Source organism: Scleropages formosus, chromosome 24 (genome assembly GCF_900964775.1).
Source record: "Scleropages formosus chromosome 24, fSclFor1.1, whole genome shotgun sequence".
Classification (NCBI taxonomy): domain Eukaryota; kingdom Metazoa; phylum Chordata; class Actinopteri; order Osteoglossiformes; family Osteoglossidae; genus Scleropages; species Scleropages formosus.
In genome coordinates, this window is record NC_041829.1 from 11710179 (window position 1) to 11722728 (window position 12550).

General features: G+C 51.4%; 1 protein-coding gene across 7 annotated transcripts in view; it reads right to left on the reverse strand.

Moving 5' to 3' along the window:
- Positions 1-4526: 4526 nt before the first annotated feature.
- agap1 (ArfGAP with GTPase domain, ankyrin repeat and PH domain 1) overlaps positions 4527-12550 on the reverse strand; it is a 135596-nt gene continuing 127572 nt past the window's right edge. For 4 of the 7 annotated variants that reach the window (XM_029248671.1, XM_029248670.1, XM_029248672.1 and 1 more), the window contains 2 exons: positions 8033-8288; positions 4527-7948 (listed from right to left, as the gene is read on the reverse strand). In XM_029248671.1, coding sequence (XP_029104504.1) covers positions 7724-7948; positions 8033-8288 — 481 coding nt within the window. In that variant the 3' untranslated portion in view covers positions 4527-7723. The remainder of the gene's footprint in view (positions 7949-8032; positions 8289-12550) is intronic. The other 3 variants (XM_029248676.1, XM_029248675.1, XM_029248674.1) reach the window with 1 other exon arrangement.

The window sequence follows — 12550 nt, forward strand, 5'->3', positions numbered from 1 at the left end:
TCACACTGTAGATAAAAAAAAAAAATGACACGGGGAAAACGTGGCTTTTTCTTTTTTTTTCTAAAAATGTTTATTTTATTACAAGCAGTGACGAGCAGCGGTCGAAATCGGGATTTATGCTTTTCGATTTCCAAAATAAATCATGTGCAGCGATATCTCGTGTCGAAGTTCGCATTTAACACAACGGGTTGTTCTGGCATTTTTAAAACAGCGGAATCAGCTGTTTGTGTTATTTTTGATAGAGTAAATAAAATAGGGGGGGAAAATTATGAACTGTAATTTTTAAGTATGCGAACAATTTGCCGTGTAATTATCGTAAAACGTCAGACGCTGAATTTTAAAATGTTTCAATGTATCCAGGAGGCTGGAATAGAAAAAAAATGACATTTGCCGAATTTGCTTTCGCGCTCAAATATTTTCCCGGAGATCCGAGCGGACATTCGGACCTGTGGGCGCCGTGGCTCGTTGGGTGAAAGTAAACACAAAGTAAACGGTGACGTAAATGGAGTAAATTCACGGTTAACACGAACGCGTCGCTTCCGAGGAGCGCCGGAGTTCCGACCCTCGGTAAAAGTCCATTTTAATTCCAGTGTTAATATTCATACCGCCTCTTCTTTGTTTGTTTTGTGAATTAACGCTGTTTATTCGTCCTTATTGTAAATGTGTTGTGCGATCATCTCATCCTCCTGATCTTTATTCCCGAGCTGCACCCCAGGGAGATATGATTTGTCGCCGTTTTTTCCATTAAAGTTACCGCATTTATTACAAACGCTGGGACGGAGGTTCGGGGGCGGGGGGGGGGGCTCAATTTACACCTCCTCACATTCATAACGAACATAGAGACGCGCTCAGACTGCGTGAAACATAACAAATATAACAAAATTCCTGAAATAAATGTTTCATACAACTTATTTTATATGTTCTTAGATCGGCACATTTGCGTAATTATGTATACATTTAAATTTCTTATGCATATATATATATACTGTATAAATTTTAAGCACACAAAAAAAAGCTGAGACAACAGTGAGTGGCCGCGACTTATTGGTACCGGACCGAAATTTTGGAACAGCACTGAGTTGGCGGTGGGCGCGCGACACGGCGGGCACAGGAGCCCAGTGAGGGGCTCAGCACGTGGTCAGGAAGGGGTTAATGACACACACACACAATGAAAACAGTAGGATATGCCTTTATTTTCCACTGTTTGCTACCACTGCCGTGAACCGTATATAAATACGAATACAAATGTAAAAGTAAGACGCGCAGTTGGGCACAGTCATCCAGCCAGGGTGTTATAGCAGCTGAATTTTCTCTATGTGTGTGTGTGTGTGTGTGGGAGCAAAGGGGCCCTGAGAGAGGGATGATCTCGTCCAAGGTGAGACAGAACACCACATGTGACAATTGCTGGAGCTCTAATGAATTTTTGTGCAAATTGTAATCAAGGGCGGCCGTCTCAGACCACTGATGGATGGGGCCCGAGGGGAAGGTAGGCAAGGGAAGGGAAGAGATGGCAAGGGATGGGAAGGGAAGGGCCGCAGCCTCGCCTCTTCGTGCCAGCACGTCCCTCATGCACTAAATTAACAGCAACTTGTCTGAGCTTCAGATGAACTCCTGCTGATTAACTGTGAAGGAAGGATGGTGATGGTTATGGTGATGGTGATCCTGGAGCGCTGGGGCATCTTGCTGAGGCCCAGTACCACCTTACACGTTCCTGTCCCATGAAACACAGCACCTGCCCACGCGCGCGCACTCACGCACGCCATGTGGCCGAACCATCTCGCTCGCGCCCTGCACCCGTACAAATATGCACCCAAAATACACACAAACACATCACGTTCAGTTTTTAATACATAAAAACAGTTGTTTTTTTTTACTGAGAATTACTACATTCCCAGTGATTCATGATCAGTGATACATTTAGGTCAGAATGCAGAATGATCCAGGCATGAGCTGTTTCCTGGGGAAATCATGGAAACGCAGTGATAGTACTTCATTAGATTATTGCCCCACAGAATGAGGATACTGCTCTTTTCCAAGTACTTTTAAGTACCATTTACTCTATATGTCTGACTTTACACAGTGATACATTTGTTAGCAGGAACCTTATTTTCAAATGAAGAAAATATAGTCTAAAAGAGGAATACAGCCATAAAGAGAAAACCTGGGATAGTTACTTGAATGTATTCAGACAAAAACACTGCATATTTTTTACAATTTGTTTGCATGTTACGCTTCTGTGTATGTTTTGTGAGGTGGAGATGTAGCAGAAACCATTTAGAGCCTGACATTTTTAAGAAGAATTTAAAAAATGAGACAGTCAGAGGCAAAGCATTATTTTCAAAAAGGTATTTTATTATTAACGTTCAGAAATTCGAAACAGTGTTTTATTGCAGCAGAAAATTTTGTCAATCCAAATTAAAATCGCAGCTCATTTCTTTTGCCTGCTCTACATGCAAAACCTTTATAAATAATAATAAGGGTCAACATCACGATGCCAGGACCTGGTTCTGAAGTACACTTGATTCAGTTTGAACTGAAACAGCAACAGGTATTTTGTGTCATCATATCACGTGCTTACAGTGATACCTGTGCGGCCCCAGGCCGCGTTCCTGAGATAAACCAGGAACACATTGTTGGAGAAAAAGAAAAAAAAAACAATCACTTCATAAGACAAGCGCAGACACATAATAATAATAATAATAATAATAAGAAGAAGAAGAAGAAGAAGAAAATCTCGGCGGCAGTTCTGGACCACCAGAAATTAATTTAAAATAAATGCTTCTGCAGCAGGTTTCATAAAGCGGGGCTTGTGGCCAGTGTGTGAAACACTGAGGAGCAAGCAGAGCAAGCAGACACACACACACACACACACACACACACACACACACACACACACGGGTCGGTGTCAGTGTGAGATGAGCCGAGACAGACAGCGAGCGAGCGCCACACAGCACGTGACACACACGTGTACCTGTCAGCACGAATGTAATAAAAGGTGGTGAGAGCCGAGCGCAAGGAGAAAGATGCGACGACGCCTAACTTACGGTCCCCTCGGAAACGGGTGGTTCGGTTCGGCTCGGCTCGGCTCAAGTGTTACGCAGAACACGGTAAACGGGTGGTGTGCGCGAGGAACGAAACGTCTGCGCCGATGAAAAATCGTGGCGCGTGAGGAAAGCACGCGCTCCAAAGTATTGCTGCTGGATTTTCCGTCAAAGGAATTACTCTGATGTGCAATTTTACTGTTGTTTCGATAGTAATAGTAGTAATAATAGTAATAATAATAATTGCAGTAGTAAGAAGTACAACAACAACAATAACAGCATTAGTAAATCAATATGCGAGCGTATGGCAGTTTGTGGACCCAAAACGAGCACGTGCCGGAGGAATACGTAAAGGTAACTCGTCACTGGTCGGGAGCGCGCCCCAGGCTGCGAGCACGTGCGCAGTGACGTCACTCGGAGCCCCGATGACGCGATGTAGAGAAAACCTTTTCTTTCTGTTGCGTCTCTGAGCGTCTGCTTCGCTTGGACCGAATGGAAATATTTTGAAATGTGAAATAGGAGCAGTTTTTAAGACCAGGTACGAAGCGGCTTCGACCTCATCGTTCTCTTGTGTCCAGGGAGACGAGTTTGTCCCCGAAGTGCGGAGCAAAAAGGACTCGGAAGTGATTTGAACGAGTTACGTGTAACTGCTGTAGGTGAAACTTCGCCATTTTCACCTTAAAAGCAAGAAAGAAAAAAAAAAAAAAGACATAAGCGGTGCGATTGAAAACTGAAGCAATGAATTGAGCGCCGGGAACTGGGGGCAGAATGATGGCGGGAAAGCAGCTCCACGAAACACACACACTCATGGCATTCTGCGACTGTCTGTGCTCAGTGTTCCGCAACGAGTGTGTCCGTGTTCCGAGCTACACGCGAACCTGTTATTTTGCACTATTTTGTTATTTTAGCCCCCATCATGCACGCCTTCACCAGCAAACGGTGTGTATGAGCGCTACTTGGGGCACCGACCGCGCGTGTGTGTGTGTGTGCGCGCGCGCGCGCGCCCCCCAGCGCGAATACCACTTGTCGGCCACGTCACCGCTGCTTTGTCTCGAAACGACCACCTTCCGGCTTCAAACCCGAGTCCACGGGCCCTGCGGGCCTCTTGCTACACGTGCCAGAGGGCTCCTCGTGACGGGACTTCCGGCTGTCATGGCTTTACAGTCGGGGCTCCCCGACCCCCTGACATGAGCCTAAGTCTTTACCCCGGCGTTCCCCCGGGGGGGGTAAACAGCACACCTCCCAGACACTGGGGCACCACTGCACTGCCTTGTACCACGGTATTTAATATGAGCTGGAGGAGCGGAACACAGCTGTTGAGACAGACGAGGGGCGATATAGGTGGTCTCCCCAAAGAGTGCGTATGAGACACAAGACGCGCGCACGCACTCCACGCGCCGGTTATGGCGACGCCGTCGAACAGCAACAACAACGCCGCTGGGCCTCGGCCCACGACCGAACCGAGCCGCGTTCCCGCTGAGAGCGAGCGACTGTCCGGCCGCCGTAACGGTGAGCGCGTGCCAAGGGCTGCGGGTTCGAGGAACCGCTTCCCGCCCTTTGAAAGAGGGCTTCGGAGCTGAACAACTTTTCGCTGCCCAAGCGCTATTACCGCTATGATCTATGAACGCGGTGCGTCTGTAGCCGAACTGGCGCAGTCACACAGGTTCGAGTGGGAGTCGCTTACTAATAAGCACAAGCTCCGCCCCCTGTGGCCTTCCTTCCTTCCTTCCTTCCTTCCTTCTTTGTTGGGGGCCACTCTTCCTCTCGAGCTGTGCTTCCCACTCGCTCCATGTAATCTGCTTAAATCCGTCCACTTCATTGAGTCTGCGCGGCCCATTGCTCCCGCACCGCACCGCCCCGCCCCTCCCCCCGTCGCCCTACTGCCACCTTCCTGAAAGCGACATGATGGGATGGGATTAGTGGGCCATGATCCCGTTAAGGCTGTTCTAATGCCTTTATCTGCACGGCGGACGCTGAACCCGATCCGACGCGGCCCGCGGTCGCTCCCTCCGCTGGGACGCTCGAACCCGGGCAGGTGCAGAGATGGCGCGGCACTCTAAACGCTGTGCGCACGGTGCGCCTCCTCCATGGCGTACCTGTGGAGTCTCAGCACGGACACCTGCGACGCGTGAACTGACGTCCGGCCTCCGGCACAGCTCTGCTCACAGCAAGGAGGCCGTTTCGTACCAAGAAGCGTTATTGTCTTTATTGAAAGGAGACACAGTACAGTAGAGAGTTTCTAGTAGGGTTCGTCTCAACGCAGCACTGTACACAAACGCAATATAATAACAATTATGATGATAATAATAGCAGTAATAATACAGAATAACACAACTGACTGATACAAAACACAAGCAAAAATGCTCGTTTGGACAAACATAAATAATCAGTAATTGGACTCGGTGACACGGTGGGAAGAGACACAGAGGAATGAGGTAATAAAAACAACACAGTGGACAATGGACAGTGGACACTGACTGCATGCTCATTGCTTCTACCTGCTGGCCCACGCCGTGTAGGTGGCGGACGGAGGTCATTGGTGCGGGTCACACAAGAACTAAAACAACCCCTGGGGACGGGTGCTTCCGCAAGGTCCTTGTACCTGTTGCCGATGGCGACGAGCGCGTCTTCCCAACGCGGTCCTTCATCGCAGCGCTGGCAACCCATCGTTCAAGGGGGAGAAAGGATTCCAAAAAGGGCCAACGGGACACAAGCATCAGCGTTTGTGGAACTGCAAACACTCTTCCTCCTCTTGGTTTTGTTCTGCTTGCTGCTCCTCAGCAACCGGGAGCCGCAGCAAAGGGCCAAGAGGCGGGCAGCGAAGCAGAGGAAGGAGAGAGCGCTGACTGTATGGCGACACACCGTGTGAGCACGTGTGACACAATAAAGAGGTGTGCGCAGGACCAGAGATGGGAATTAAAGTCCTGACCGTGGACACAAGTATGTGTGTGGGAGGTCAACATCCCACCTGAAGTTCAACTTTCCTGCCTTTGACGACACATGCTGAGCTCTCAGTCTGGCCAGAGCACGGAGATGCGTTTACACCGTGGTTCAGGGGTGTGTGAGATGCCTTTTGCGACACACCCTGGGACCCTAGTGATGACCGCTATGCTACTTCCTGACCACATTATCACCTGTGCGCACCACCGGGATGGAGAAAGGAGCACACACACACACACACACACACACACACACACACACACACACACACACACACACACACACACCATAGCTTTTCTACACGGAGAAATAAGTTGCGCAGCAGCTACTCAGAGAGCCTGTATTGCAGTGTAGAGGAAAGAAGGCACACAGTGCCAGTGAGGAAGAGGGAGTCGGAGGACAACTGACCACACTCTTTAGCGATGGGACAGACAGGTGAAAGCGCACGTGGCGCACGTGTACACACCCATATGCAGGGGAGATGGACCAGGAGAGGAAACAGGTGTATGTGCAGAGAGAACTTGGAACAGACGGGGTTATGAAGACGGAGAGCCGGGGGAAGCATGGGGGGACAAGGGTGCACGGCGGTGGCCGAAGAGAGACATATGCAGCAGGAGACAGCGACAGTGAGGACGTGGACGGTCGAGACCTCAGCACACTGCATACACACGCTGGCGGACAAGTCCTTCTTGAAAGAGTCCGTCCACCAAGAGACGACGGGACAGGGGACAGGCGGCTCCTCGTCTCTTCGTACCTCGTTCTTTCAGTCTCGCCATGACCCGCAAGACCTTGATGCCCAAAGAGCCCCCCCCGAAGTGCGCACATCCTCCCTAGTGTCCACAACTGGTATTTCCAAACATCCCTGAAGCAACACCAGGAGCTGCCAGGTGTTTGCGCTTGTGGAGGAGCGGCGCTTTCGGGGACACAGCCAGCGGCACCCACAGTCTTCGGGCGGATCGTCACGTGTCACTAGTGCCTTTTTTACTCACTTTTCGATGAGAAAACATTTCACCAGCAAAGAAAACAAAACTATTTTTACAGGTAAGCACAACAACAACAACAACATGGACAAATGATCCCTTTTCGAGTGCCACTTATGGGATTGTGGGTAGTGAGACTAGTGTAGTGTTCTGTGTAGGGTGTCCTTGCATTCAGTCATACTGCGGTCCAGCCCAGCGGGACCACACACACACACACACACACACACACACACACACAATCACATGAACACACTGTGCACTGCTACAACAAGACAAGGAACAAGCATCCTGCCCACGTTCTGACAGGAAGTGGCTAACCATGCGGTCACACTTTACAAAAGAAATATCAGATGCTGCTCTAAAATGTCTATACAGAACATTTTCACATTATTAAAACGAAAGGAGATCGGAAGGGAGGCAAAGGTCTGGTCATTTTCCAAGTCACGCGGAGGCTGTAGACAGAGAGAGAGCGTCCACGGGGCAGCTTGTCACCGTCCTCCTTTAGGTCCTGCCACAGCCTGCTCCTGCGACAGGGCCAAACCCGAAAGGGAGTACTTGTTGGAGGGGGGGGGGGGTCGGTCCACATGGCCCCCCCGAGCAAAGAGGATTTTGCCAGCTGCACCGGAACGAAGGCGGCACGCATCCCTGAGGACAGCAAGTGCAAGAGCTGCGCTCTCCCATGGTGTGTCTAGCGCCCTCCCCCAGTGCCCCATCCCCGTAACTCATTCGCCAGGGACACCTGGGTGAGAGCGGCAGCAGCACTCAGATGATGGTGGGCATGCGTGCAGGTCCGCTGCCCGTGCTGCTGCAGCTGTTGTTGCGGTTGTTGTTCTTCCGGGCCAGGTTGGGCGTGGCCATGAGGGCGAAGCGCTCGTCCGGACAGCCGTACTGCAGCAGGACGTCCACGCACTCCTGGCTGTTGGCCTGCCGTGCGTACGCCAGGGCTGTGTTGCCGTGAGCATCCCGAGCCATCAGGTCCACGCCGTACTGTGGAAGGAGGAGCCCACGGATTAGCGAGGAGGAGCGCGTGTATGTGTGGAGCTCCTCACCAAGAAGCGTGCGAGCCCTTACCCAGATGAGAAGCTGCGCGAGCACCACGTTTCCCTTTCGGCAGGCCAGGTGCAGGGCGGTGCGTCCATCCCCCTCCCCACACGTCTGGTTGACCTGGTCCCGGGATCCGTGAGCTAGCAGCAGGACGACGTTGGGGAGGTCCTCGTCGGCCGTGGCCCTCAGGAGCTGCTGGCCGAGGGGCAGATCGGGGCTCGGCAGCGATGCCACGAAGAGCTTCTGCTCGTACTTAGCTCGAATCCAGCGCTCCCGCTCCTCCCTGGAAGACATACACAGTGCAGGTTACATTTACATCGATTCATTTAGCAGACACTCTCTCAAAACAACGTACAATTTAGGATGAACTGAAGTGCCTTTCACCAGCGGACAAGAATTCTTATACACAGCCAATGATGGAAGCCCAGTCTGTCTGTCCAACAGCACACTTTCTCCAAGTGGCTGTGTGTAGAAGTGAGTCAGTGAACAGACAGATTGCAACAGACAGAGCACTGCAAGTTTGTGACACTGTCAGGAGATTGAGAGAGAAATCTGAAGGAGATGTTTTCCCGAGACTCTTCTTAGGGACAGAGGAAGCACATCCCATCACATCAGAGCCAAAACAGAGAACCCAGAGGCTTTTGATTTTGGACTTCTTGTGCATGGGACCATCAAGCAAGCAGAGATGGAGGAGCATAGCAGTCTAGCTGGGGTGTAGTAAATGATCAGGTCTTGTAGATATTGGGGAACAGATCTGTTCATGGTTTTGTAGGCCGTAACCAGAGTCTTGAATTTGCCGTAGGGCGCCTCCAAGACCATGCAAGGCTAATCCGTCATCACGTCTGCCAAGGTTCAGGCCAAGGTGGCAGCGGTGGCAACTATTCTCTGAGGAGTTTCCACAGAGGGGTCCCACACAGATGGGCCAGCTATAGGAAGCCAGTTCAGAGAGATGAGGAGGAGTGATACATGGGAAAAATTCACAGCAGCGTTCTGTATCAGCTGGAGAGGTTTGATGGCAAAGCACGGAAGACCAGAAAGGAGAGAGAGTTGCAGCAGTCCAGGTGGGACATCACCATAGCCCGGACCAGGAGTTGCACAGAGTTTGTTGTGAAATAGGGGCAGATCCTGTGGATGCTACGCAGGATGTATCTGCAGGTCCGGTTTAGGCTAGAAGCAGAGACACGAGCTGATTGTTACTCCCAGACTCTTAACCAGTGAAGAAAGTGAAATGAGAAAATTGTCCAGTTTGCGAGTTCCTGAGAGGTGGATGGACCAGTTGGGAGATGAAGGATCTGTCTTACGAAGACCGAGTTGTAGATGGTCTTCAGTTAGCCAAGCAGAAATATCCTAGACGTCTTCAGCAGTTGGAAGAAAATAAAGGACGAGCTGGGTATCATAAGCACAGCAACGGTAGGAGAACCCCTGTGAGGCAGTGACAGAGCCAAAGGCAGCAGTGTAGATGAAGAACAGTGAGGGACCCGGTACTGAGCCCTGCGGAACATGGGGAGTCGCCTAATTACTCAATCATTAACAAATATTAAGGAAGTAATTTTGAATGCTGTAGAAGCCCCAGTCAAAGCTGCAACAGATGAAGGTTTGCTGTATGTGGAATGTGGGAGCGACTGAGGTTGACCAATAGACACAGGAGAACATTGACACGCAAGGCTGAGAGAAACGTTTGCCAGTAAGGGAGCATTAGGAGAGAAGTTGGCGACTCTCGCTCGTCTGACACGTTAAATAAGCGAGTTCCGTCACACTGGAGAAAGGACGGAAATGTTCTTTATTGCTGCTCATCAAACATCATTATTTACAGTATTTATCTTGTTACGCTGAGCTCCTCTAGAGCAGCGAGGACGCGCCGCAGCGCTCAGTGTGAGCCTGGCCCGAGGAAGCGCTGAGCTCCTTCTAATCCCCAAAGTGTAAACACTGCTTTTGAGTCCAGCTGGGATTAGTTGTGCCTCAGCTCCCATAACACGTGGAATGACCCCAGCCTGCCCAGGGGACGACCAGGGGGGTCAGGACATATTGAGCTGTCCTCTCTGCAGCCGCTGCATTCTGGGTGTAAGGAGACAAGAGAGACGGTGCCCTCTTCAGTAAGCGAGATGCGCCGTGTTTGACGACGGACTTCGCCGGGGGCGCCAAAACACTGAGCGCTGCACCCCCACCTGGAAGCCAGCCTTCAGTCAAAGTGATTTATTTCTCAGCAGTAACCCAGCGCGTCATGCCTACTGCACGGTGTTTAGAGCCCAGGTTAGATGCGGCACCACAGGAACGACAGGCTGGAGAAGGAGAAGACCACTGTTCATCTGTGTGGGACTTTCCTTGTGGAAAATCCTCAGACGTGAGCTGCCACCGCTGCCACCTCGGCCTGAACCTTGGCAAAAGTGATGACGGATTAGCCTTGCATGGTCTTGGAGGCACCCTTTGGTGAAGATAACGTTTTATCAAGGGGGCCAACATGTAGCGGTACCATGGGCCGATCAATGGCCTCTGGAATCAATGGCCCCTGGGATCAATACAACGGTGGCGTCCCTCTTAATCAAAGACTCAGCCAGGGCTTGACTGTTTCAAATACCTTCTACCCGGTCAAAGATTTTCTGTCCAGAGTTCAGCTGAGCGCCGGACCGCGAGTGTGAACGCACCCTCACACAAACATCGAAACGCGGATTCTCACTCACGAATCAGAGCCACGCAGAAATAAAGGGACACATATCTAACTGTGGTATTTACACGGTATCTGGTCAAGTACCGCTTTAAGTCTAAACAAATGATACACGTGCCTCAACAGTGTGCGTTCGTCTTCACTTTGTTTCACTGGCGCAGTGCGTCTCCAGGGACAGTACGACCTCTGTCGTCGGTGTGTTCACCACAGGAAAGCAGTTTACAGCGTTTTCACCTCATCATATATCGGTGCACCCTTCCCAGTCTACGGAGTCCCAAGTGCATCTGCCACGCACAGGGACATAACCCCAGTCTTCGTCTGATTCGTGGACGGAAGGTGGCGTAGTGGTTAGAGCTGCCGCCTCGCACTCAAAGTACCCGGGTTCGAATCCAGCTCCTGCTGCAGTGCCCTTGATTGCCTCCTGAGCTGATACAGTAAAAATCATCCAGCTGTACATATGGGTAAATCAGTGTAAGTAGCCTTACAGTCTCCAGCTGGGTCTCAGTGTGCTGAGAAGTGTCAGTCTCCATCGGGACGACAGCGTGCACAGGGCCCACATCAGGACGGCAAGGGATGCGCAGCAGGGAGGGACTGTATCTTCGGAGGTCAAGAGTCACCCTAACCCTAAAGCACGGCGGAGTTCCTTCGGCGCATCGTACCGAGTCCAGCTGCACTCTGGGCCTCGCACCCACTTGCCGTCACAGTATATTTGGCCAGTGGGGAAGTGAGAGGACCACCGAGATGGACGGCTGTACTTGTTTGCTTCGCGCTGTGGATGTCTGCTGATGGACACGCAGACACATTTCCCATGAGACAGGCATACAAGCAGAAACAGCTGGCAACTTCCCCCTTCTTTCAGAGGCCAGTGGTCCGGGAACGGCTGGGGGTGGGGTGGGGTGGGGTGGGGTGGGGTGGGGGGCACGGCGACTGCTCTGCTCACACCCAGCAGCATCTTATTACCTCTGGCCCCGGGGGAAGGGGGCTAGCAGCACGGAATGTCCCGGGGGTCTTCCTGTCCATCCCGGGGAGAGCAGGGAGGCTGGGCGGAGGAGCACGGACCAGGGCCCCGCAACAATGGCACAGGGGAGGCGGGGGCGAGTGTGTGAATGGGGCCGAGAGAGGAAATGCTCGCACTTCAGCGCCCAGGGCACGCATGCCTTCCCCCTGTGCGCTGTTGCCACCGCCGACACACACACACACACCCCACAGAGGCCGGCCACACTGCGGATATTTGCCCAGTTAATTACGGCGACGGCACGCACACGCATGGGAACCAGAGCAGGAGCAGAGCGGAGACACCAGGACAGAAGTTTAATAAGGGCTCCTCTGCGGGCTGGACACACAGCGGCAACGAGAATCTGCTGTTTGAGGTCAAACAAAGAGTGTGTGTGTGTGTGTGTGTGTGTGTGTGTGTGTGTGTGTGTGTGTGTGTGTGTGTGTGTGTGTGTGTGTATATATATATATATCAGCTCCATGACCGGGACAGCACTGCTCTCAGGGAGTTCAACAATGTGTTTTGGGTCTTTCACATCAACCGCCTCCTTAAAAAGGGCACAACACGGCACGACGCCTTTCCTGAAACACACACTGACGCTCTTCTCCAAAGCAACTTTCGCTATCATCTACTTACCCTCATTTTACCCATTTATACAGCAGGGTACTTTTCGCTGTATCAGTTGAGGGTAATAACCCTGATGAAAGGACACTACAGCAGGAAGCAAATTCGAACCTGGGTCCTTTGAGTGCCAGGTGGCACCTCTAACCACTACACCCTCTGCTGGGCCATCCATTCAGAAAATAGACTTTGTACTGATACCAAGTGTGTGTTTTTACACCGTTTTTAACCCAAAAAGCTAAACTGAGACAGTATTTTACAAAAAATT